We start from the raw sequence: 26778 nt of genomic DNA on the forward strand, positions 1-26778 counted from the left end.
AAAATATAGGGACCAACTGTATAATTTTACCTTTTTAATAATGGGGGCTTTAAAAGCCAAAAAGTAAGTAGATTTCAGGACCTTAGTTTCTTGTAAACCAAATAAAAAAGAGCAATAAAACAACCCTTTTTTGTAAACCAGAAAGAAAAGAAAAAAACAAACTCTCTCATTCACGTTTGATATATACCTTTTTATTTTATTTTTTACTCCATTTCTCTTGCTGTCTGGGGTTCTCGTCAGGGGTCACCATCGACGCTGGTTATGGAGATTGGTTAAGCTTCGACCGACATAGAAGAGAGTTGAAGAGAAATGAGAGGGGTTGAGCTTCTTTGCCTCAGTTTAGAGCCCTCACCGGGCATAGGCAGACGTCGTGCAAGGGTGTTCGGTTTGGCCTTAGGTTGAGTTATGTTTACGGGCCACCTTTGGTGGTGGTAATTGGGAGTGTTTGGTGTGAGTTGAGGAAGAGATGAAACGCAAAGAGGAGGGGGTCATTTAGCCCGACTCAAGTGGCCTACTCAACTCCCCATCGGTTTGGTCGTCGTGGTACGACTTTCGGCGTAGCTGTGGAGGCTTGGGTGTTGCCGGCCGCATAGAGAAAAAGATGGCTGAGTTCACGTGTTTCCTGGGGGGGAAATATTCTGGTTTAAGAAAAAAGGGTTAATCACGCGTCTAGTCCCCCAGCTTTAGTAGGTTATTAACTTTGGGTCATTATTTTAGGGGTTAATCACTCGTAAGTCCCTCAACTTCTTCCTTGTTTTTACATCTTGGTCACTATGCCTGTGTTGTTTTATTTATTCTGATTTTAGCCCCTTGTTTTGCTTTGTTTTATTTTGGTCACTGATTTATGCTCTTTATTATTTCGAATTAACTGCTAACTTTTATTTTATCGCACATTAACCACTGACTTTTATTTTATCGCACATTAACCACTGACTTTTATTTTCTTTCATTCTAACTATTGTTTTTTTTATTTATTTGTTGTTTCTTATATTCGATTCGACCTTGTGGTGACCCAATCCGGGGTACGATCTACATTATTATGGTTTGGAATCTGCTAACCACTAACCGCTAACTTTTCTAACTTTTATTTTATTTGTTCATACTAACATACTAGCTTTTTATTTTCATTGTTCTTACTAACTTACTAACATTTTATTTTATTGCACAAACTAACCCACAAGTTTTCTAACATTTGAATATTCAACGACTTTGAGGTGACCTGCCCTGGGGGATGATCCACATTATTTATGGTTTGGGTTAAACGGTTAAAAACACCCCCTAACTTTTATTTTATTTATTCATACTAACATACTAACTTTTCATTTTTATTGTTCTTACTAACTTACTAATATTTTATTTTATTGCACAAACTAACCCGCTAACTTTCTAACATTCAAATATTCAACGACCTTGCAATGACCTGCCCTGGGGGACGATCCACATTATTTATGGTCCGAGTTAAATGGTTAAAAAAACCCTAACTTTTAAATTTATGCAATTTATTTATGTTTATTTATTTATTTATTTTATTTACTTTCCAGCACTTTAAATTTCAACATTTCATTTTTCTGCCTTTTAATTTTGTTGCATTTTATTTCATTCCTTTTTTATTTCCAGCATTTTATTTTCTGTATTTACATTTAAGCATATTAACGTACACTTCATTTTATTTTAGTCATTAATCTTGCTTGTGGTATATTTACATCTAATGGCTATACTTTTCACTATTTACGCTTCAACTTTATTTATTTATCCTCTTACTTGACTGGTATTTTAATCTTGGCTGTTGGTTTAGAAAGCTTGCATGTCAGTCCCTCGTTTATGCTAGTAGGCTACCAATGTTTGACACATATTTTAGATTCGAAATAGAATTTTTTTCATCTTTATTTATCGCTAAATTTTTTATGCATACTTTTATATTATTCAAACTTTACATTTTATATAAATCATCATTTTTTATTATGTACATAGAAAAGATAAATTTTTGTTGCGAGGGAGATCTATGAAGACATCTCCCAACTATAAGGGAAAATATCTTTTCGAAGATTTTTAGCACAAAAGGTTTTTTTTTTGTATTCGATAGTCTTCTTTGTTTTACTTTTTTATCTTATTATTTTTTATTTCATTCTATTTTTATTTATTTTATTTTTATCGTTGATATAAGGAAAAAATAATGTCTTTTTCTTAATGGAATCTATGGGAAAGTCTCTTAACTACAAAGAAAGTGCATTCCCGATGATTGTTCGCACAAAAATGCATTATTTTATCTGAACATTTCTAAAATTTAATATAATACTATACTCTTTTAAACTATATCATCCATAAAATTAAAGAAACACCGTTTTGTGATGGGAATCCATGAAAAAGTCTCCTAACTATAAATGAAGTTAATTTTCAAGGATTGTTCGTACAAAATGATTTATTTTCTTTTATAAAAACAATTATAATTTTTTTATTAAAGAAATAACATTGTTCTATAAAATATCTTTTGGGCTCTTTAATTTTTTTGTACCCACAACTAGGGTTGTAAATGAGACGAGACAGATCGCGAGCTACTCGAGATCGACTCGGTCAAGACTCGATAAATACTTGGATCGAATGGACTCGACTCGAGCTCGAGCTCGACTCGAATTCTTAGCGAGCCGAAACGAGCTACTTGATACTCGACTCGAAAAGCTCGTGAGAAGCTCGAAAATATAATATATTAAGATTTTATTTAAAAAATAAATTATTAATAATATTAACATTTATGTGTTGATTTTTTTTTAAAAATACAGTAAGACTCATGTATTTAAGTTTCAGGTTCTAATTTGAGTTTGAGACTTCAATCTAGTTAAGTTTAAGAATTTTTTTTCATTTCGAGCTGCTCGCGAGCTTCAGTTCAGGATTTCGAGTTCAAGTCGAGCTTAAAAATTTTAAGCTCGCGAGTTTTCAAGTCGATTTGAGCACCATTTCAGAGTTTTCGAGTCGAGTCGAGCTCAGCAATACTCGAGCTCGACTCAGCTTGTGTATACCCCTACCCACAACATTTATCATTTGTCATCAAATTTTTATTTCCTTATTGGCGAAAGCATCATTATTTTAGTTTTTTTTTTGAAAATTGACATCTAAATAAATTTAAATAAATAGAATGATTGTAATTTAAATATATTTCCGAGTTTATAATTTCCCAACATTTAAACATCATATAATCGTTTAGGTATCAAACTTGGGCGTTGTGGGGGTGCTCATCCTTCCCCACCCATAATTGACTCTCGAACTCTTAAAAAAGAATTTTTGATAAAATGCATACCATTTTTTTTTTCTTTTAATGATTTTTCTGAACTCATTAAAATGATGTTTAAAGTTTCTAACTTACCTAACTTAAAGGTTGGTTGCGACTCCAAAATCAAATTGTTTCAAAATTAAAATTCATCGTCTTTCGTCAAATTCAAATTAATTTATAAGTCTAACGAATCCTCGAATGAGACGTTATGACAGAGCAGACAACACTATAGGTCAGTTAATTTTCATTGAGCATTAACGTAAAGGAAGAAGACGATGACTCCACGTGTTCATATATAGTACACGTGACCATAAACTGATGAAGATATGGAACATTAACTAAGCCGAAAGGAGAAGTTGAAGATCATTGAAATGAATCAAAATTAACAATAATTGGCTCAATCAAAACAATTCCATAGGGCGGTGGCTGAGCCATGTCTAATCCTGGACCATATCTAGAAACCTCCAAACAAACAAAATCAAAATTTTCAACACTTTTTTTGTGAGGAAAGAGTAATGAGAAAGGAATAGTTTTAATCTGATACGAACAAAAGGCTTGCGCTTCCTTTATTTTTACTCTTGAAATTGTTCACAAACTTGATGGTTCGTGCCTTCGTAGCTGAATTCTATAGTTAAAAATATAATATTTTGTTTCAGAAAAGAGATGTTGGGTATATATCAACTTAGTTTGAATAAATAAATTTGTATGCGTATTTGTTTGATTATTTTTTAAAATATTTATATTCGTTTAATTTTTTAGTATTGTGTTCGTTTATTTATTTTTGAAGGTATTTATATTCGTTGATTTAACATCCATAAATATCTTCCTTTAACGTTCACAAACATATTTATTTTGACGTCGGGTTAACCATCATCACTTTTTTGTCTTTTATTTGTAAACCAAATAAAAATGATAAAATTACATCACTAGTCTTTAAGTTTTTTAGGGTTCATAGTTTGAACTCCAAAATTTATCTTATATTTAATTTAGTCTCTTTTTCACTAATATTTAAAATTAAAAAATTTGGATAAATGATCTTATAAACGATTCAATAAACAAGCTTATAAACGAGTCGATAAACGAGTTTGTTCGTGAATATAAACAAACTGAACACACTTATGTTCATGTTCGTTCATTTATTTAATGAATATAAAAATTTGATGATATTCCTTGATGTCCCGAGTTTGAGCACTATGAATGTCAGGAGTATGAGCATTCAATGTCAAATGATTGAAAGTTATATTTGAAGAGATATTACATTGTATTTATCTTATATTAATAAAAAAAACCTTAATAAACAAGCACGAACCAAATGATCTCGATGGTAAATGATTTTTTGTTATTCATTCCTGAGTTCAAGCACCATGAATTTCAAGGGTATGAGCATTCAATGTCAAATGATTGAGGTCCCGAGTTCGAGCACTAAGAATTAGGTGTGTATTCGATTCAGTTTGATTTGATTTTTTATTAAAAATATGAACCGAACTACACTTTGTAAGTTTTTAAAATGGGAACCGAAACCGAATAACATAAAAATCATGATTTTTAGTTTGGTTCGATTTGGGTTGGGTTGGTTTAGTTTGACAGTTTTTGATTGTTCATTAATTTTCAAACTCAACCTAAAAAAAACAAATTTAAAGCTTAAATTGAGTGCAAATATATAAATTTAAATTTATAAAAATGTTATTATTTATAATATTTTTTATTTAAATTTGTCTTATAATAAATTCAAAATGAATGTGTTTTGTATACTTGTTATCTTTTATTTGTTAATTCGGTTTAAACGGTTTCCATATGAAATAATCGAGCCTGAATCGAATTGAATATTTATTTTTTAAACCGAACCGATATTGAACCGTAAATTGAATAATTTGAACTGAACTAAACCGAATAGTCTGTTTCAGATTGATTTTTTACTTTTCTCGATTTCGTTGTTCAGTGTTACTAAGAATGTTAGGGGTACGAGAGTCCTCATATGATTGAGAATTATATATTACTTATATCTCGTATTAATAAAAAAATTAATAAACGAAATGTTCAGGAGAAAAACATAAAATCGTGGAGAATAAACAATGAAAAAACAAAAAGACATTCTTATTTCAACTGTTCATTCCACCATTTCCCATTGATGACAGAAGCGATGTAATTTTCATGAAAGCAGCACAAAGCAATCCGGAGCTTCATAGTCTTCTTGTTTTGTATGGAAAAAAAGGAAGCAATAAGACAAGAGAATCTGAATTTCAAACATTGGCTTTTTTTTTTTAAATACAATTCGCCAGGATGACATAATTTCAGATTGAATGCCTCAACGTAGATGCTTTTATGCATTTAAATTTTAGGTTAATGTGGCATCATTTGCAGCATTGGTTAAGTCAAGAGTGATTTGTCCTGTAGAACTAGGCTGCTTTCATCTGCCTTACTTTATTTGTAAAGTTTCCGAAGTGGGTTTGATTTTGTGCTCCCATTATTCTTGAGGAATTACGCCCATAATTCACTTTACCAAAGCATGCGTGTTGACAGCATCACCACTAAGCAGAACCTAAACCATTTTCTTCATTCCAAGTGGGGCGTCCCCATCTCCGAACAAATCTTCACTAATCACTTATTACACTTGTTCAATTAAAATCCCATTACCTCAATTTGGCTGTTGCAGTTTGGGAGCTGCTGCAAAATAAGCATGAAGAAAACAAAGAGTGTAAAAAACAAAGGTTGCTTTCATCCTTTTACCGACCACATGATAATAGAGAGATTGAACGCGCCTGTTGTCCATGAAACCGCTGCAAAAAGAATAGTCAAAGACAGATATCACTTTTGGTTTCAGGGGTCCCTACAGGATCCAAACTGATCTTGTGCTGTAAAAAAATTGGGGTCGGTCACACGCAACTTATTCCCAATAATATTACATTTCATGAACCAATCGTCTCCTTAAAGATTCGATTTATTATTAAAATTTATTAGGCACCTAAGCTTTTTTTTTAAATAGTATGAGATGATGATTATAAATTAGAGTATGTTCATAATTCTCTTAATTTATTCATAGCGTAAACATATTTTGTTGACGCAAATGCTCGAATCAAGACCTCTGAAGAAAATAACATTATCTTTTATCATTAATACCACTTGTACTAAAATTTAATTGGAAATTAATATGAAGTTTAATACTATAATTTTATTGTGTCAAAATTATTTGGTGATGTTATGGCTTTGGAAATACAATTCTTTCATCCATTAATTTTCCAGTCCATTGAAACAAGATAGTTCCCTAAAAAAAGTCTCCTGACTGATATTTTTTTTGTAATACCTTTAATAATTTATAAGATTTATCATAATCAAATCTATTTGGTGACAGATGCATTTACACATTCTGTTAACCTATAAATAAGAATTATGATTTTAGGTCTGACACCAGCATAGACAAAGAATTAATATATAAATCTATATGACGATCATTTCTTCATTTTTCTCTCTTTATCTATTAATTCATTTTTTCTAATATTATCGGTCAATCCTCGTACAACTATTAATTATAACTTTCCATTCAAATTAGAAGAGATTAATCGTAACCGACTAATCTAACCATATTAATTGTTCCGTTTACGGGTGATCAATATGTTAATTTAGTAAATGAATATTTATCCTAAATATATGGTTAAGATGAACAAATTGAACCAAGCTTGGGATTGGGATTTTGCCTTTATCCTACCTCACCAATCGAGCCTGCTCCACTTAACTGAAAATAAATACTTTTTAGTAAATGTTTTTGAAGTTATGAAAAATGGAATGATTGAGTATTGACTTTCAAAGTAGAGCATACACACCAGCAAAATCAACAAATGGGGTCCAATGACATTTGGGGTAGTAATAATTTATATACAAGGTTATTTCCATAACCAATTCTATAAATACAACACTCACCAACTCAAACTTACATTAAACTTTTTTATTCATAAAACAAAGCCATGGGGAATTGCTTAGTTCGTGAAGAGAAGGTGATCAGAGTCATGAAAACTGATGGGAAAATCCTAGAATATCAACCACCCATCAAAGTACACCAAGTTTTATCTGATTTCTCCGGTCATGCACTGTCGGATTCTTTCGCCGGCTTCCACCACCTTCAGCCCGATGCAAAGCTGCTTCCCGGGCTGTTGTATTACTTCATCCCTCTCCCATCACCGTCCCAAAAGAGCAAGAAAAAGAAGGTGAGGTTTTCGAATGTTCCGGAGGTGAACGATGAACAAGGAAGAAGCCATGGTGTTGCACGGATTAAGTTGATAGTTAGTGAGAAAGAATTACAAGACTTGGTTCAAAAGGGTGTTTCAGTTCATGATTTGGCTTCTCAGATGCATAAAAGTAAACAAAGCACGAATGGTGATGATATATTTGATGGTAATAACTGCAGAAGAAGGTGGAAGCCTGCATTAGAAAGTATAGCTGAAGTAAACTAGGAAAGTATACATGTGTGTGTGTATATATATTATATACTGCAACTATATATATATATGCATGTTTCGTTTATGAAATTTTGCAGATAAAAAAGAGGCTTGAATCCTCGTCCTTGCTCACATCTTACATACATTGATTTTGTTAGGTTTTCTCATCATTTAAATGGCACCTAACACTCAGTTAAACAAAACAAAAATGAATATAGATGACTTCAGCACATATTCTAAGTCAATGAAATGGTAAGAGAAGCTAGTAGCCTGGGGCTAGTATAACAGTATACAACAAATAAGTATCAAATCTCAACACTCTTTTTATGTTGGAATGAATTCTTATCATACGTATATCTATATCTGATATAAGCATAAAAAAATTTAATTGTTCTAGTAGCCATATCAGGGGGAAAAAAGCTTGACAAGGAAAAAGAAATAGTTTTAAGCACTGCATAAATTAAATCCTGAATTAAATTGCAAAGACTTGTAATAGTAGAGTAAATAATTTTTTTTTGCATGTGTAATTATTAGGTTTGTGTTCGTGCGATTCTAATGCTGCATCCATGATAGTATTGGTGGGTACTGCTCATAATTATCGCATAAACTGACAGGGCAAGTCAATTTGACCTAGTAAAAAATGCTCAGCACATATATATATACAGTGCAGGTAAAGTAGTATGGATCACATTTGTCATTGCCACTCTCAGTAAGTTTCATACATAAAATCATTTCAATTCATCATAGCTTTAGTGGAAAAACAGATATGAACTGTTTTATACATAAAAGTAAGAATAGATAACTTCTAAACATGGTCAAATGGATGTACAGAGAAGCAAGTTAAGAAATAATCCTGTTTCTTCATCTTAACACACTAAGTATAATATTTTCTGACATGCAGAGCCAAAAAAATTTCAAGTTTTGATTTACAAGATTGAAGAAGGTGTAAATATTAAAATTAAAAATTTAAATTTATTAACTTAATAAATATTGGCTTGTATTAAGTAATTGAATAAAGGGTAAACTACATAAATGACCACCCAACTATGGGTTTGTTCTCGAAATGACATCCATTTTTAAATTTGCATCGATATGATCACTTAACTATTTAAATGGTTCCAATATAGTTACCTGCTGCTCACATTTAACGGAAGTATTTACGTGGCAGTTAATAAATTGGTATAATTAGGGCGCAGGTCCTTGTAAAGTTACGTATTCGCAGCACGAAAACCTGCTTTGTTTTCTTCGATTTTGGTCACTACTTGTATATGATTTGTTTCCTTGGATTTTCATTTGTTGCAATTTGATCCTGATTCTGTTTTTAATTTGTCTAATGCCTTAATTTGAGCATTAAATTTAAAATCTTTTTATTATAGTCATGTATTAAATTTATAGATTAAATCTCCTAATTTTTAGAATTAATCAATTTGATCACCAAGATTAACTTTAATTCTTAATTTTTAATTAGGTCCTAATTTCAATTTAATTTAATAAATTTATTTCCTCAATCAAATTGTGATGCATGTCACAATATGATTAGAGGATTTTTTAATTTTAATTTAAATAATTTAATAAATCTCAATTCAATCAAAAGGTGACATGTGTCACCTTTTAAATTGAAGTTAAAATAAATGAATATGAGTTTTGACACCCAAGGGAGTCCAACATAGGTCCCAAGGGAAACCTACGCATACCTTAACCACTGAGTTAATTCTCACGCTTGTTATTGAGATAATATATATGTTATATAACTTATTCAATTTTAGGCAGGAAAAAAATTAAAATAACTTAATTGGATTTGAACCAAAATGAATTAGTAACCAAGAAAGCCCTAACCAATAAGCTAAATCTAATATTTAGGAATAAATTATAATATTATATAGGGTAAACTACAAGGGTGACCACTCAACTATTGTCAAGAATCATTTTGACCATCGATATTACGATTTGATCAATTAGACCACCTAACTATTTAAATATTTCAATCAAGTCACCTGTCGTTATCATTTAATGGAATAAATGACGTGACAATTAAAAAAAATTTGGTATAATTACACAATATGTCTTGTTACTTATATATTCGTTTAACTTGGTCCTAATTTTAAAAAATTAAAATAAATTTAACCCTCGAATCGGGAGGTACCATGTGTCACCCTCTTGAAAGAAAATAAACCCACGATGCATAAGGTGGATAAGAGGAGTCAAACTCATAACTTTTGGCTAGAAACAGTAGATGCTAAACCACTAAGCCAATGTAACCATTTATATATTTTTTTACAACAAATGATATATATCTTGTATTATAGTATGTAAATGCTATACTCAAAATTTATAATATTTTATATATATTAAATTTTAAAAATATCTTTTATTTTTTTATTTATTAAATATATTTTTTGTCTTAACTTATTAAATAGATTTTATTTTTATTTTAATATAAAATTATATATTTGAAAATATATTTTAATTTAAGGTATTTTAAAAGTATCTTATTATTTTTTAACTTATTAAATATATTTTATTTTTTTTCTTAACTTTTAAAAATATATTTAAACATCTTAACTTATATATTTAACTTAAGAATACAATATATTTTAATTTAATACAAAAATAAAATATATTTTTAAAATATATTTAATAAGTTAAGACAAAAATAAAAATATTTAATAAGCTAAGATAAAAATAAAATATTTAATAAATTAAGATAAAAATAAAATATATTTAATAAGTTAAAAAAGATATTTTAAAATTTAAGTTATATAAAATATTATTAATTTTGAGTAAAACATTTACATATTATGATAGAAGATATATATCATTTGTTGTCCAAAGTATAACTAATGGTTGTCTTGGCTCAATGGTTTGGCTCTTGCTTCATGCCAATGGTCCCCTTGTCCTCTAATCGAATGATGATATGTGTCACGATAGGTATCACTATTGACACATGGCACCTCATGATTTGAGAGTTAAATTTATTTTAATTTATTAAAATTAGGACCAAGTTAAAAGAATATATAAGTAACATAATCAATTGTGTAATTATATCAACATATTTAACTACCACGTCACTTGTTCCATTAAATGATAACGATAGGTGTCTTGATTGAAGCATTTAAACAGTTTGGTGGTCTAATTGATCAAATCAAAACATCGATAGTCAAAATGATTTTTGACCATAGTTGAGTGGTCACTCATGTAGATATATTATAGTTAATGATAAAAAATAAAAACAGATAAGTGAAAACTTAAATATAGGCCTGTAACCCCCCTACACTCGGCCTATGCGTTTCGGCTAAGTCTAGCGGATTACATTAAAGATTCTGAAAGGCATTTTTCCAAAAACCTTATTCAATAATTTAAAATCATATTACAAATGACCTTATATAAAAGTATATAATAATTAACTATAAAAACTAAATTCGTAAATATAAAACATGGAAGAGACCCAATAAAATATTACATGAAATAAATCCGGAGCATCGAAAATCAAATATCAGTAACAAAAGCAAAAATCGTCATAAAACTATAAATACTTCAAAAATAGTACATGTCACCATAATTAAAAAATAGTTCAGAAGACATAATATTACAACAAAATACTCTTAACTAAATGTATCAATCCTCCAAGTGCCTGATACGGAGTGTCTAATCCGAGAGTATCTGAAAGGGGTAAAACAGTTTGAAAAGTGAGCTAGAGGCTCAGTGTGTCCTAACAGTGCAGAAATAAAAACATACAATTATGATTTTTAAAACCAGTACAGATCACAATCATTAAAACATCATAGTAGTTTTTAATTTAAAAACTCTGCATCGTCCTTCAACCGAACGCCATATGCATATCCCAGAACTGCACAACCTAAGGGAGTAACTCGGGGCCTGCGAGCCTACCCAAGATAATTCCTGGGGCCACTAAGACTTGCCCAAGAAAATTCTCAGGGCCGTAGAGCCTACCCAAGGCTCGAATTAGGTCCATAAGGAATTATCAATCGGTGTTGAGTCTGTCAGAGGAATTACCAACAACGACTGAACCTGTCAGAGTCTTCATACCAGAACCCAAAGTACCCCGAAGAAAACATTTTTCAGATGGTAAGCACTAGTAACAAAAATTCAGAATTCCGACAGATCATCAATTCAGTAAACATGTATCTAGAAATCATAAATCGGGCAATCATGCTTTATATTTCAGTAAATCCAGAATCAGGTAAATCATACAGTAGTTAAATCATATCAAACATTGTATTTCAAATCAGAGAAACCAATCATGTGCACATGAGATTTCAAACAGATATTTAAAATATTTATTATGCACATAAGGAACACACCTCGATAATAGGGTCAGTCCGAAAGATCTATCGAGCACCAGCTTCACTAGGCTCTTCGACTGAACGGGAACCTAATCCATATCAGAACAGGGTTATATTCGAAATAATATTATATACAGAATAACTAACACGGTTTCAGAACTATATGAGTATTCATGGCTTCTCATGGACGAGCGGATCGGGAGGAACCGGGTCGAGCAGTGAAACAATCAGGAGATCTCCGAGTACCTTGAACATAACTATAATTAGTCCTTGACCATTCATTTCAATTAACTAAATTAAAACACTTAGATAAATATGAATTCTTCAGGTTTACGGGCTAATTCAGAGGCTTTCGATTTTGAATTTGGTAAAACGAACTTTGGATTCGGACTCAGGACATCGAAAAATATCAGACTAGGTATACCCGGAAAAATCAACGGCCGTTTAATGGTCGGTCAACGCCGGTCAAAGTTGTGGTCAACAGTTAACGGTAAACTTTTACGCAAATATCATCCTAACAGAAATTAATTATGCATTAGGCACCCTTTTAAAAATATTTACAAAAATAGCACCTTAACAGAAATTAATTACTTATTAGACACCCTTTTAAAAATATTTACAATCTAAAACAACACCAACTATAACATGTTTTCAAGCTAAAACACTAAAATATTATCCAAATTAAACGATTTGACTTTACCACAGCAGACGAGCGAAACGTCAATGCAACAGGAGGCGACGAGGAGTATGAAATCGGGGCGGTGAAACAAGACGGTCGTTGAAATGGCCGGAATCGACAAAATTAAAATGACGATCGGAGTTTTGGGCGTTGGCTTACCTTCTCGATTCATCCGAACTGTGACCGATTTCGGAGCAAGGTTGGTCGGGGTTGCTTCACGGAGGCCAGGTGCACCTGATGGAGGTGGTAGTGACGTGCACCACCGGCCGGAGTAAGGAGGAGGAGGAGGGGCGACAACTAGTTTAAATGAGGGGAAAACTGAATTCAAAACACGAGGGGGTTTCTGCTATAACATGGGTAATCACCCAACAATTAATAACAAATCCACCATTTAATATTTTTAATAAAAAAACAACAACAAATGGCATAGTGGTTAAGCCATTGTCTGCCACTTCATTTTTTTTATTCTTAGTGCTATTATTTTATTCATAGTGCTATAAGTTATATTTATTTTTATATAATTTTGTTTTTTTTTTGTGTTATTTTATGGGACAGAGTGTTACAAGACCAATTGAGAATATGACAACACTTAAATCACTAAAATAAATCTAATAGTTTATTTATTATTGATTTAAGGTTTTAATATTTTTAAACTAAATTTATTGTTTTCATAATTATTTTTAAATGATTATATATATGAATCATTAAAAAATAATTTAATATTTAAATTGCAATCATAAAAATATTTAAGATTCAAATTATAAATTTGTCTTTTGATTTTGAATTGTGCTCGTGAGTTCTAGTATGCTAAATAATTTTTTAATTTAATTTTAAATAAAATTATATATAATCATTAATAAAAAAATATAAATTAAATAATTTAATATAAAAATTATTAAATTATTAAATTAATTATAAATAATATTATATTTTTTTAGTAATTTAAATGTTATTATATTCTCAATTGGCCTAGATTTAAGTCCTTGACTATCTATTTTTTATTTATATCATTAACTATAATATATAATATATAAAATACTTTAATTGATTCCTAAATATTAGATTTAGCCTATTGTTTAAGGCTTTGCTTGGTTACTAACTGATTTTGGGTTCAAATGAAATTAAGTTATTTTAGTTTTATTTTTCTGCCTAAACCTGAACAAATTATATAATATATTTATTATCCTGATAACAAGTGTGGGAATTGACTCATCGATTAATTCTAAAATCTAGGATATTTATTCAATAAATTCAATACATGACAAGAATAAAAGATTTTAAAGTTAATGCTCAAGTTAAAACATTAGACAAATTAAAAACATAATCAATATCAAATTGCATTAAATGAAAATTCAAGAAAACATATCATATACAAGTAGTGACAAAAATGGAAGAAAACAAAGTAGGGTGCCAGCGTTGTAAATACATAACTTTACAAGGACCCGCACCCTAATTATACTAATTTTGTTAACTATCACGTAAATACTTCTGTTAAATGTTAACAACGGGTACCGACGAGTGTTGGCACAAGTGGTTAGGATTCAGGAATTTGAGCTTGTAAGGCTAAGTTCGAATTCCACCACCATCACTCTTGGTAGGCAATCTGTAAAGTCCTATATAAATCCCAATTGGGTTTTAGGTATGCCCTGACCCTAGATTGGGGGAGTCACCCCTGACTTAAACTTTTGTGTACCAAAAAAAATGTTAACTGCAGGTGGCTATATTGAAACCATTTAAATAGTTCAGTGGTCATATTGACATAAATTTGAATATTGTGGTCATTTCGAGACCGAATCCATAGTTGGGTAGTCATTTATGTAGTTTACCCTTGAATGAACAATATGCTCGAAAATCAGCTGTCGGACGTAGCTTATGGTATTCTCTTCAGCTTTATGGGCCGTACATATTTGTTTTGTGACGCTATAATGTTTGTTGTTTTGTATTGTTTTCGCTACAACACTGTCATCATTTATACCGTTTAATATTTTTAAAGCTATTTTTTTAATGTCGATTTTCTTCTAAATAAAATAATATAAATGGTATAGCTCCAACTGTGTTTAATACATTGTTTGAAAAATTCTATTCATTAAAATTCAAAATTTCTATAATTTAACCTTTTCAATACGTTTGATAATAAATATGTTCGATTAGTATTTTGTTTTGTAGAGTGAAACAAAATATAGTGAAAAAGACTTAAATTTTTCATTTTCTTTTCTTCTGTAACAAATATGCAAAATGAAGTTTGAATGAATAAGCTTTGTTCATCTCTTTGAATTACGTTTATAATGGTTGGTGATAAATATGCTGCCCAAATTATTAGAAAATTTTGATCATTTTTCTCATTAGCATTGGGAATGCCTTGCAGAGAATCAAAGCGAGTGAAGAATCATCTGATGAAAAGTTGCTTCGGTTGAGTGTCGAAATTGGCTGATGTTCTGGATTTCAATATGTTTTCATTGAGAGCAAACCATGTATATTTCATTATCTTATAACTGCTGCCACCCTTTGTTTCTTGCACCCCATTCAAGTTGCAGGGTCTATGAAAGTGAAGGAGTTGATAATATTTCCCATGATTTTGTACAAGGAGCAACAGTCGATTAGTTGAGGAGTTCATTCCTTTGGAATTCCTTCCAAGTCGTCTTGTTCATTGTATAAACATATCTATAAGGTCGATTAACTTGTAGAACAACTCATTTTCTTGTAGCTTACTAATTCCCTTTGATTTCTTCCATATGGATTGCTGGTATGCTTCCTGCTTTACGTATGTGCAAATATTTTTTACATAGTTGAAGCCTTACTAATAACATTAGATGATGATCCCTATTAGATACAAAACATGAGCATTCTTATCAATCAATTTCTCGGCACCTTCACTGCATCAATATGCCAGGATAATGAATATCTGCAACTTTATGTTTTTGAATATTTGAATCCATTTAATATTGCCTTATTTATCAGTGCAATATCAATTTAATCTGGTACATTATGGCATTACAATGAGCATCAGTATACATTGTAAATCATCCACAATTCAGAAATATCCTGATTAATTTTATTAACTCAATGTTAATAAAGATGCAGGTTTCTCCGAAAAAAGCAACAATTTATTGTAACAATGCGCATTGCTACCAAATAGGTGTATGCTCAGAGAAATCACTTAATAACAACTTCAAAAGAAACGAAACAGGGGGACACTTTCATTCCTCTGATTGCCTCTGACCTAGCACCGGAATGTCTTCATATCGTTTCTGTTGTATAGCAAATAAAATCAAACAAAGAAGTTAGTAGATGGACTATGTAAGCTCAATTATTGCAGACAATGATCAGGCCGCTGTCAATCCAATATGCAAACAAGTAAAGGGTATTATAACCTATGTTAGGTAAACTTGAGGGTATCAGATATTGGTATGTGTTCAACATAGGTAAGTTCAGTTTTTAAGTTTTTCAATGTATTTAGAAGACAGTATCTCCAATTCTCCATACTAATATCTTAGACATTAAACACAAGAATTGGACATAGGTACTTATATAAAAATGAAACAGAGCAACGCAGAATCATAGAGGATACAATATTAAAAGAGCCCCTGAACTTTCCGCTTTATTTAAATAAGAGCGTATACTTTTTGTATACTTTTTGTCTACTTAAAGAAACCCTTAACACCCTAATAAGTCATCAACTTTTAATTTATATCCAGCTAAGCATGTAACTTTTAATTTACACTTAATAAAGCCCTTATCATGGATCAACCTTTCATTTGAAATTAAAGCTTTTTAGTACAAATTAAAGGCTAAGGGCTTACTTAAAAAAAGAAGTGAAGTTCCGCGGGGCGGGGCACGGGGTTGGGGCGCAGGGTGCTTATTCTAGTATTGTAGTCAATTATAGATTACAACAATATTGCAGAGATGAGAATGAGCAAAATAAGGAGAGCAGAGGCTATCTTCTCCACAATGCAATCAAATATAAATCCCAGTGTGCCTTGGAAAAGTGACAATGAATTAAACTACCCAATTTGCAAATCAGATTCCAAATAATGTGCAAATAAAATAAACAGAAAAACTGGCATTATTAGAAATTAGAAGATTTACCCCAACATTGTTGTATTCCCAGAGCTTATGAACTCCATAATCCACAGCCTACAAAAGTCAGATCACAATAAGAATCTTCGCTATTCTTTCTCCTTACATCAATACTCATAAAAAAAGAACTAATCCTAAACATCATTCATCACTTCCAATAATAATAAAAAAAATCAATCCTCCGACCAAAACTATTCCGATCAGTAAATAAATAAACAAAAATATTTTCTCTAAAATCAGCACTAAAATTCAATCGAAAAAGGATCAAAAATAGAAATGAGAAAGATCCAATCGGAAAAAAAAAAGAATTCGAATTTACCCGTTCTCCGAGGAAAGCACCGGCGATGACAAAGGTGACGTAGACGGAGTTACGGCGCATGATAACTCTATAAAGACCTTCGAAAAGGCCTCCTTGACCTCTTCTCTGAGATGCGTAGTCCATGGCGATTACTAAAGATCGAGGTAGTCGCACTTGCTGGGATCTGCGATTAGGGTTTGCCGAGAATTTGGACGCCAAGAAATGGGGAAACGTTCGTGTTTGTAAGGATGAAATTTCTTACAAGGGGTTTTCGGGTCGAACCGAAATGTGTCGATTTAGTTTAGTTTAATTTGAATGGCCCAATAGGTCAGTTTTTTGGGCCTCATCTTGCTTATTGTCATTGTCTTAAAAAATAGATGTAAAATGAAAATGATTTTTTTTATGTTTGAATTAAATATGAACTCAATTTTGAAATTAAGTCATTTAATTCGATAAATAGAATTATTATTTTAATATTTTATATATTTATGATGTTACAAAATAATTTATGTATAAAATTAGTAAGTTATTTCTCCAACATCCATTGGCATTGAAGGAGCATGAGATGCATATAAATTCTTTTGGTTTAATCATTTACATTTGATCTAATGATTGATTAATCCGGATCGAATATTATAGAAATTTATTATGGGATGGTCCTCCCAGCCTTGTTTATTACATTCATAGTATCAAAATTCGAATCCATAATCTTAATTGAGAAATCTAGAGTTTCATCGCATTAAATCAATTAGTTGACAGGGATGGACCTACGTAAAAGAGTGAATGAATATAGATCACAAATACAGATGTTTCTTTATGCAGGTTGACTCAGTTATTGGGTTCTTCTTCTTCTGGTGAACTGATATGATTGATTTGCAAGTCCTTTATCAAATCAGTGGCTTAGAAAGGACTAAAAATTAAAGTGGAAACTGTGATTGAATGTTACACTATGGTATATGATAAAGTGAAGAACTACTTTGTGGTTTTGCATACGTATTGTTTAAGAAATTTGTTTAAATCAGATATTATTTATCATGGAAACAATAAAGCACAACCTGTGTAAAAGCAAAAATGAAAGTTTTGGTACACTTGGACCATCGATCCCTACGCCATACTCAATGAGTTCTTGTGGTTATTATCATAATATCATTGCATTATCCTTGGACATGAAAATTTACTTCGTTTACTTGGATTTTTAAAGTTATTTGATGCTAATAATTTTATACAACAGAAAACAAATAAAGGATAGTGATAATATATAATTCAACACCTGTTTTCTATTCTAAGCCTGCGGGAAGTTGATCTTGTTCAACCAAAGCAGCTCGAGCCGACGTAATCCCAGTGGGAACCAAACAGTCATCAAATGCAGAGCAATCAATCCAATCTTTCAAAAGTTCCTCTTGACCCCAGATATCTGGAATCCAAACCCTACTTTTTGCCACTTCATTCCTATGCCTCTTCAATCTTTCCCGCCCATTGTCTTCTTCTTCAGCCCTCCTCACCGCTCCTATAGCAACTTGATCGACAACTACTTGTTGAACGCCATCAGCCGATGAACACCGACCCTTTAACGAGCTTCCCTCGTCAGCTTGCAGAGATTTGCTGGGTTCTTCAAGAAACTGGGGAGGATTTGGGGGGTGGGTGGTCATTTGTGGTGCTTCTTGTACGTTCATGTTGTTGATGATCCCTTTTGTATGAGGCTTGAACAAGAGGGATTGAAGGGTTTAGGGAGTGGGAAAGGGGATATAAAAGATTAAAGAACGGGTGGGGAGTTCGTTTACACGTCATTCATGGCTTACAAAACATTTGGTGTTTTTTTTTTGTATGGTTAGTGAGAAAAGTACGTGTCTTTTGTTGAGGATGGTTTGGATTCCATTTTGTGTCTGTGGTTTCTAGTTTTGATAACACATAAAAACAATGGAATTTTTTTTTTATCAAACACCACCAATGATTCAGTTTTTATATGATCTCCTTGGGTTGATTTTTGTAAACACCACAACAAAACTGTACATTTGCGGTGTTTTTTTACCTATAATGATGTTTTTAAGCGCCACAAAAAACACTTACGGCGATATGACAAACGCCGCAAAAAGCGTCGGAGAAAATAGGGCAACTAAAATTTGCGGCGTTTGATAACAAAAAACGCCGCAATAGGTGTTGAGATTTAGCAGCATTTTTCCCACAAATGCCGCAAAATGCGTACGTATATAGCATAAACGCCTCAAAAGGTTAAGATATTTCGCGGAATTTTTCGGATACAAACGCCGCAAAAGGTATGGTATATAGCAATGTTTTTTGTTACAAACGCCGGTGTTGTTTTTGATATTTAGCAGTGTTTTTTTTACAAACACCACTAAAGAACACAAAATTTAAACAATTTAAATATTTTCTTCGATTACCCCAAATCTATTTTTTTAACCTGTTCCATTATCCAACAAAAACGACATTAATAACATCAAACTCTATATCCATAACAAGCAACATCAAATCCAATATAATAAATAAAAGTTTTCATTAACGTAATATCAATTCAGTTAAACACGGTTCAATAACATTAACAGACTGCTGATAACATAAATGAGACTATGATGGTGGATTCTGAGGTTGCGTTTTCTGTAACATCTGCATCATAGCATCGAGTCATTTTTTAAATTCTTGACATTTTTGCTGATATGATGCTTCCCTCTGTGCTGCCGCTACTTCTCTCTCTGCTTCCACTATTGTTCTCTCTGCTTCCCTTGCTTCATTTTCGGCTTTCATGTTAGCCATTTGTTGATCCATTTCAACCAACTTTTGTTTTAATTAACTAACTTCTAATTGGGAAGACTGAGACTGGGATGACATGTACTGAGATGAATTGAATCTAGAATATTTGGTGGGAATAACGAATGATCCTTGACAGCGCACCCGGCCATGTCTTTCATGACTTAAAACATCATTAATAGCTTGATTTTCAATGTCATCCTCATTAACAAGACATTGACTCGAAGTCAAAGCTTGATACTCCACCTTTTTCTCCCTCAATTTTTCTTAATAATAAAGTAAATAATTAATTCAAATAAATATGTCATGCTACAGATATAAATAAAACATAATTCAAAAACTGTATCCAATAAACGTACCATAATTTATGCAGCTTCAGCAGTCATAGGATGTTGAAAACATTTTTGATATTTCGATATAACAAATTAAGTTAAATGAATTTTAAGATTTTACAAATGATTTTACAAATTTATATTCAATTCAATTAACTGAATATCAAATTATTACTCCAAGTTTTTCAAGATCAATTTTAATCCTTACTAAATGTGTAAAATTGTGATTTGTACTTAAACTATTTTTGAATCAATTTTCACAAAGTATTTTGAACCAAAAACAAGCCTTAAATCAATTATTCAAAGGCATGCACCGATGCATCAGTCCATGCATCGATGAATTAATTGAACATCGAATGCATTCCATGCACCGATGCACTCTCCATGCATCGATGCACTCTGAATACTTTCAAAACATCGAATGCATTTGATGCATCGATGCACAAGCCATGCATCGATGCACCAGGCTATTTTTCAAACATCGAATGCATTTCATGCATCGATGCACACTTGGTGCACCGATGCATCAAGTGTTCCAACGGTCAAAATATTTGAATTTTACACGAATGCACCGATGCATCCTTGATCATGCATCGATGCATGAGACGCTCCACCTAGAAAAATTAATTGTTTTCACACTTAAACGGCTCTATTGACTCCACTAATTATCACCAACGTTCAGAATTGATTCAAGGAGTATTTAAACAAGTTTTGAAGCCATTGATCAACAAGAAGAAACAATAAGAAACATCAAGCAACTAGAATCAAGAGAGAATCAAAGATAAAGAATCAAACCTCAAGTTTGAGCATTTCAAGCCTATTCTTTATTCAATATTCATTTTGCTTTCAAGAACACTTTTGTACTCAATTGTATTCATCTTTGAGTGTTCTTTTCTTTGTTCTAGAATTGTGCAAACAATCAACCTTGTGAGGATTTCCTTGTAAGTTTGCAAATTTGTATTGTTCTCTTTGGGAGAGAGTTTTCTCAAGAATTTGGGGTATAATTCTTGAGGGTTTGTAAGGTTACTCTTTGTCCTCAAAAGAAAGACAAATTAGTGAATTTGTGGAAAATCCTTAGTGTGGATAGCTAAGGTAGTGGACGTAGACTTTGGTTGAGAAAGTCGAACCACTCTAAATCGCTGTGCAAATCTTTTCAATTTTCTACAAAAGCTTCCACAGAAATTTTTATTGCCAATTCACCCCCTCTTGGCCGATTCCGTCAATCGATTAACTCAACAATTGGTATCAGAGCCTCACTCATTTGAAGGTTTAATCGCCTCTTGAGTCGATTCGGGAAGAGTTACATCGATTACAAAGTCATCAATGGCCTCCACTTCAAATTACGACTCCGGTCTCGATTCAATGCCCGTCAACAAGCCTCCTTTCTTCAATGGGGCTAATTATGCCTATTGGAAGAATAGAATGATGTACTTCATTCAAGCAAGTGACATGGGAGCATGGAATGCCGTAGAAGAAGGATACATCAAGCCTCTCACTCATCCAAGGTTGTGGAGTGAAGGAGACACAAGAATATTCCAGCTCAACTCCAAAGCCATCCATATTATTTTCTGTGCTCTTGGACCACATGAATACGGAAGAGTTTCATCGTGTACAACCGCCAAAGAAATATGGGACAAGCTTCAAGTCACACATGAAGGTACAGATGAGGTAAATAAATCAAAAATTAGTATTCTAACGCATAGCTATGAAAATTTCAGGATGAAACCAAATGAAGACATCAAAGCTATGACGGATAGATTTTCAACGATTGTCAATGGTCTTAAATCGTATGGAGAGATCATCTCAAATGAAAAGCTTGTGAGGAAGTTAGTCTACTCCCTCCCAAAATCATGGCAATCAAAGAAGACGGCAATCATCGAGTCTAAGGACCTATCATCCTTAACTCTTGAAGAACTTATCGGTTCACTCCTCACTCATGAGATGATGCTTGAAGATGAGGTGGACCTTGATAAAGTTGAAGAGACACCAAAGGAGAAGGAGAAGAAGAAAAACATTGGAGTTGCTCTCAAATCCACAAAAGATGAGAGTGATTCTAATAATGATGATGATGACGAGGAAATGACATTATTTGCCAAACGGTTCAGAAAAATGATGAGACCTTACCGAGGAAGAAAATTCAAACGAAACGAAGGCCTCAAAAATGAACCAAAAGAGAAGGACCCAATCATTTGCTATGAATGCAAAAAGCCGGGGCATGTCAAATATGATTGCCCACAATTGAAGAAAAATGGTCAATCAAAGAATAAGCACAAGGCTCATGTGGCTACATGGAGCGATGAAGAAAGTTCCGATGAAGAGGAACAAGAAGTAGCAAACTTGTGCTTGATGGCATTCGAGGAAGATTCTAAGGTAACCTCTAACTCATCCTATTTTAATGATTTATCTTATGATGAGTTATTTGATGAATACAATGGGTTGGCTTCGGATTATGAGAAACTGTTTTTAAAATATAAAAATGATGTTTCAAAATTGAAAAATGAAAACAAACTCATATCCAAAACCAACAATGATCTTGAAAGTAAAATCAAAGATTTGCAAATCAAACTAGAAGAATTTGAAAAGAAAAATTTAGATTTGCAAAATTTACTTTCAAAGGTCAATGATGATCATCAAAAGAAAATTGATGATCTTAAAACTTCTTTTGATAAAGTTGGTACAAAGCATTTTGAAAAAGGAGAAAATTCAAAATCCAACTTTGTTAGAAAAAGTTTTAAAAACTACAATCATAGAGGTCCCCAAATAACCTCAAATGGAAAAATCATTAGAAGCATATGGGTTCTTAAAGAACTCATTACTACTAAAGATAAAGATATCCTACACAAATGGATACCTAAGGGGACTAGGATTTTGGAAACTAATGAATATGGACCCAAAAGAATTTGGGTACCAAAAATCAAAAATTAATCTATGTTTGTAGGGAAAGGAGCATTGCTACAAGGCACGGGAAACAAATTCAAATTCATGGTACCTTGATAGTGGATGGTCAAGACATATGACCGGAGACAAAAGCCGGTTCATTGAGCTTAACGCCAAAAATAGAGGAGAAGTGACTTTTGGAGACAATTCAAAAGGTCATATTGAAGGTATTGGTACTATAGGTAATACCTCTTCCACACAAATTAAAAATGTTTTGTATGTGAATGGATTAAAGCATAATCTTTTGAGTATTAGTCAATTGTGTGATAAAGGATTCAATGTCTTATTTGAAATTAATGGTTGTAAAGTCATTGACATTGCATCTAATCGGATTATGCTTGTTGGTCATATAATAGGAAACATTTACATGGTGCATTTAGATTCTATTGATATGACTAATTTATGCCTAGTTGCTAAGGATGAGCATGATAGTTGGTTATGGCATAGGAGACTAGGTCATGCTAGTATGAGTGTTTTGCAACGGTTAATTCAAGGAGACTTAGTAAGAGGGTTGCCTAAGCTTAAATTTGATAATGATAAAATTTGTGATGCTTGTGCTAAAGGAAAACAAAAACGAGTTTCTTTTAAATCTATTAATGATGTATCAACTAGTAGAGTATTACAATTGATCCATTTAGATCTTTTTGGGCCAACTAGAACTACTAGCTTGGGTGGAAAACAATATGCATTTGTCTTGGTAGATGACTATTCTAGATATACTTGGGTTCTATTCTTAAGTACTAAAGATGAAGCATTAGAACATTTCATCACATTTTCAAAAATAATCCAAAATGAAAAAGGTTACTCTATAACTAGTGTTAGGAGTGATCATGGAACTGAATTTGAAAATCTTGGATTTATTGAGTTTTGTAATTCTAATGGTATTAGCCATAATTTTTCAGCACCTAGAACCCCTCAACAAAATGGAGTTGTTGAGAGGAAAAATCGAACTTTAGAAGAAATGGCTAGAACCATGCTTTGTGAAAATAATTTGCCAAAATATTTTTGGGCGGAAGCCACAAATACCGCTTGTTATGTTGTAAATCGAGTAATGATTAGGCCAATTTTAAAGAAAACTCCATATGAAATTCTCAAAAATAAAAAGCCTAACATTAGCTATTTTCATCCTTTTGGATGTAAATGTTTTGTTTTAAATAATGGTAAAGAAAACCTTGGCAAATTTGATGCTAAAAGTGATGAAGGAATTTTTCTGGGTTATTCCTTAAATTCTAAAGCTTATCGTGTATTTAATAAAAGAACTTTAGTTGTAGAAGAGTCTATACATGTTGTTTTCGATGATAATCTCCTTCCGAGGAAGGATTCTTGTGCTAATGATGATGTAGGTATTGTACAAACAAATGACGTTAGACATGATGTTGGAGAATCATCATCAAAGGAAGAAACAAAGGATGAGGAAACTCATGATCCCCTCGAGAATCCAACCATTGAAGAAAGGGAAGTATCTTTTCCAAGAGAGTACAACTATATCAAGGATAGTGAAATTATAGGTGATCCATCAAAAGGGGTAACTACTCGATCTTCTCTTAGAAATATCTGTAATTATGTTGCATTTATTTCATGCATAGAGCCTAAGAACATCAAAGAAGCATTAAAAGATGAACATTGGATTATGGCTATGCAAGAAGAATTAAATCAATTTGAGAGAAGTAAAGTATGGACATTAGTTGAAAGGCCTAGTAATAAATCTACTGTAGGTACTAGATGGGTTTTTAGAAATAAACTTGATGAAAGTTGTAATATAGTGAGGAACAAGGCTAGACTTGTTGCTCAAGGCAATACTCAAGAAGAAGGCATAGACTATGATGAAACATACGCTCCCGTAGCTAGGATGAAAGCAATTAGAATGTTATTAGCATTTGCATGTTTCAATGAATTTAAATTATATCAAATGGATGTTAAAAGTGTATTTTTAAATGGTTTTATAAAGGAAGAAGTGTACGTGGAACAACCTCCAGGTTTTGAAGATTCAAATTTTTCGGATCATGTTTTAAAATTAACAAAAGCTCTTTATGGTTTAAAACAAGCTCCTATAGCTTGGTATGAAAGATTGTCAAATTTTTTAATTGAAAAAGGTTTTTCAAAAGGAAAGGTTGACACTACATTGTTTTTAAAGAGAAAAGGTAAAGATTTATTAGTAGTTCAAATTTATGTTGATGATATAATATTTGGTTCTACTAATGATGTTCTTTGCCAAGAATTTTCTAAGCTAATGCAAAGTGAGTTCGAGATGAGCATGATGGGGGAGCTCTCATATTTCTTGGGACTCCAAATCAAGCAAAGGAAAGATGTCATCTTCATTAATCAAGCTAAGTATGTCAAAGATATGCTCAAGAAATTTGGATTGGAAAATGGGAAGCCTTATGCCACTCCAATGAGCTCTTATACAAAGCTTGACTTAGATGAAGGAGGTAAATGTGTGGATGTTAAATTATATAGATCCATGATTCGCTCATTGCTTTATCTAACTGCAAGTAGACCGTATATTATGTTTAGTGTTTGCTTGTGTGCTAGGTTTCAATCATGTCCTAAAGAATCACATTTACTAGCCGTTAAGAGGATCTTTAGATACCTTAAGGACTCTCCTAGTATAGGTCTTTGGTATCCTAGAGACTCTAGTTTTAGCTTGCATGCCTTCTCTGATGCGGATTATGGAGGATGCAAATTAGATAGGAAAAGCACCTCTGGTACTTGCCAATTCCTTGAAATATGCTGATTTCTTGGTTTTCAAAGAAACAAAATTGTGTTGCATTATCTACCACTAAAGCAGAATACATTTCAGCCGGTAGTTGTTGTGCACAAGTTTTATGGATGAAACAAAAACTTTTTGATTATGGAATTGAAGTAGGTACCATTCCTATCAAGTGTGACAATACTAGTGCTATTTGTCTCACTAAAAATCTCATCCAACACTCTAGAACTAAGCATATTGAAATAAGACATCACTTCATTAGGGACCATGTCACTAAGGAAGATGTAGTTCTAGAATTTGTTGATACTTTGCACCAATTAGCGGATATTTTTACAAAACCCTTAGATAAAGAAAGATTTTGGACACTTAGGAGAGAATTAGGTTTAACTGACCTATCTTCACTTAGTGTTTAAAATATTTTAGCACTTTTAAATAATATTGAAAAATGCTTATAATAATAATTTTTGATTGCATTCTTGCTATTAGTTAGGGGGAGTTTATGATTCTTAATGAAAATTAATTTTATGTTCAAATAAAGTTTGAAGATTAATTTGATTGATTGAACATAATTAATTTTTGATATATGAGTTGCCATTACCATTAGAGCCAAATTATTTATCATTTTAAGTGTTTAAAACGGATTTTTGACATTTTTGTGCTTCATGCACCGATGCATTTAACAATGCATCGATGCATCCCTTTGAATATGTATCGATGCATCACCATGATGCACCGATGCATGCACTGAATAGGCATCGATGCATAAGACCATGCACCGATGCATCCGTCGGGTTTTAGGTTTAAAATCCTCATCTTCTTTATTTTTCTCAAACCCTAAACACTAAAACATACGACCATTCAACCCCTCTCTCTCCAAAATCTCTATTTTTGCTCAAAATCTTCGGGAAAACATCGGATTCTTCAAGATTTTCATCCTACAAACCTGCTACACTCATTAAATCGTGCAAAACATCTCCTCATTC

At 32.1% G+C, this 26778-nt stretch overlaps 3 protein-coding genes across 3 annotated transcripts; 1 reads left to right on the forward strand and 2 right to left on the reverse strand.

The window, feature by feature from the left end:
* The first annotated feature begins 7224 nt into the window (after positions 1 to 7224).
* LOC120192854 lies at positions 7225 to 7710 on the forward strand. The gene has a single exon (XM_039195558.1). It carries the CDS (start codon positions 7225 to 7227, stop codon positions 7708 to 7710), a length of 486 nt encoding a protein of 161 aa, XP_039051489.1.
* A 7993-nt stretch (positions 7711 to 15703) lies between these two features.
* LOC120192826 (cytochrome b-c1 complex subunit 9-like) lies at positions 15704 to 17322 on the reverse strand. Its single transcript, XM_039195540.1, has 3 exons — positions 17075 to 17322; positions 16765 to 16812; positions 15704 to 15926 (listed from the first exon to the last, which is right to left on the reverse strand). Exons 1-3 carry the CDS (start codon positions 17195 to 17197, stop codon positions 15876 to 15878), a joined length of 222 nt encoding a protein of 73 aa, XP_039051471.1. The 5' UTR covers positions 17198 to 17322; the 3' UTR covers positions 15704 to 15875.
* A 953-nt stretch (positions 17323 to 18275) lies between these two features.
* On the reverse strand, positions 18276 to 18828 carry LOC120192859 (protein BIC1-like). Its single transcript, XM_039195561.1, has one exon. The coding sequence runs from the start codon at positions 18724 to 18726 to the stop codon at positions 18331 to 18333; it is 396 nt and encodes a 131-aa protein (XP_039051492.1). The 5' UTR covers positions 18727 to 18828; the 3' UTR covers positions 18276 to 18330.
* Positions 18829 to 26778: the final 7950 nt, after the last annotated feature.

This window comes from Hibiscus syriacus, unplaced genomic scaffold (assembly GCF_006381635.1).
Source record: "Hibiscus syriacus cultivar Baekdansim isolate YM2019G1 unplaced genomic scaffold, ASM638163v2 tig00116982_pilon, whole genome shotgun sequence".
NCBI classification, from domain to species: Eukaryota; Viridiplantae; Streptophyta; class Magnoliopsida; order Malvales; family Malvaceae; genus Hibiscus; species Hibiscus syriacus.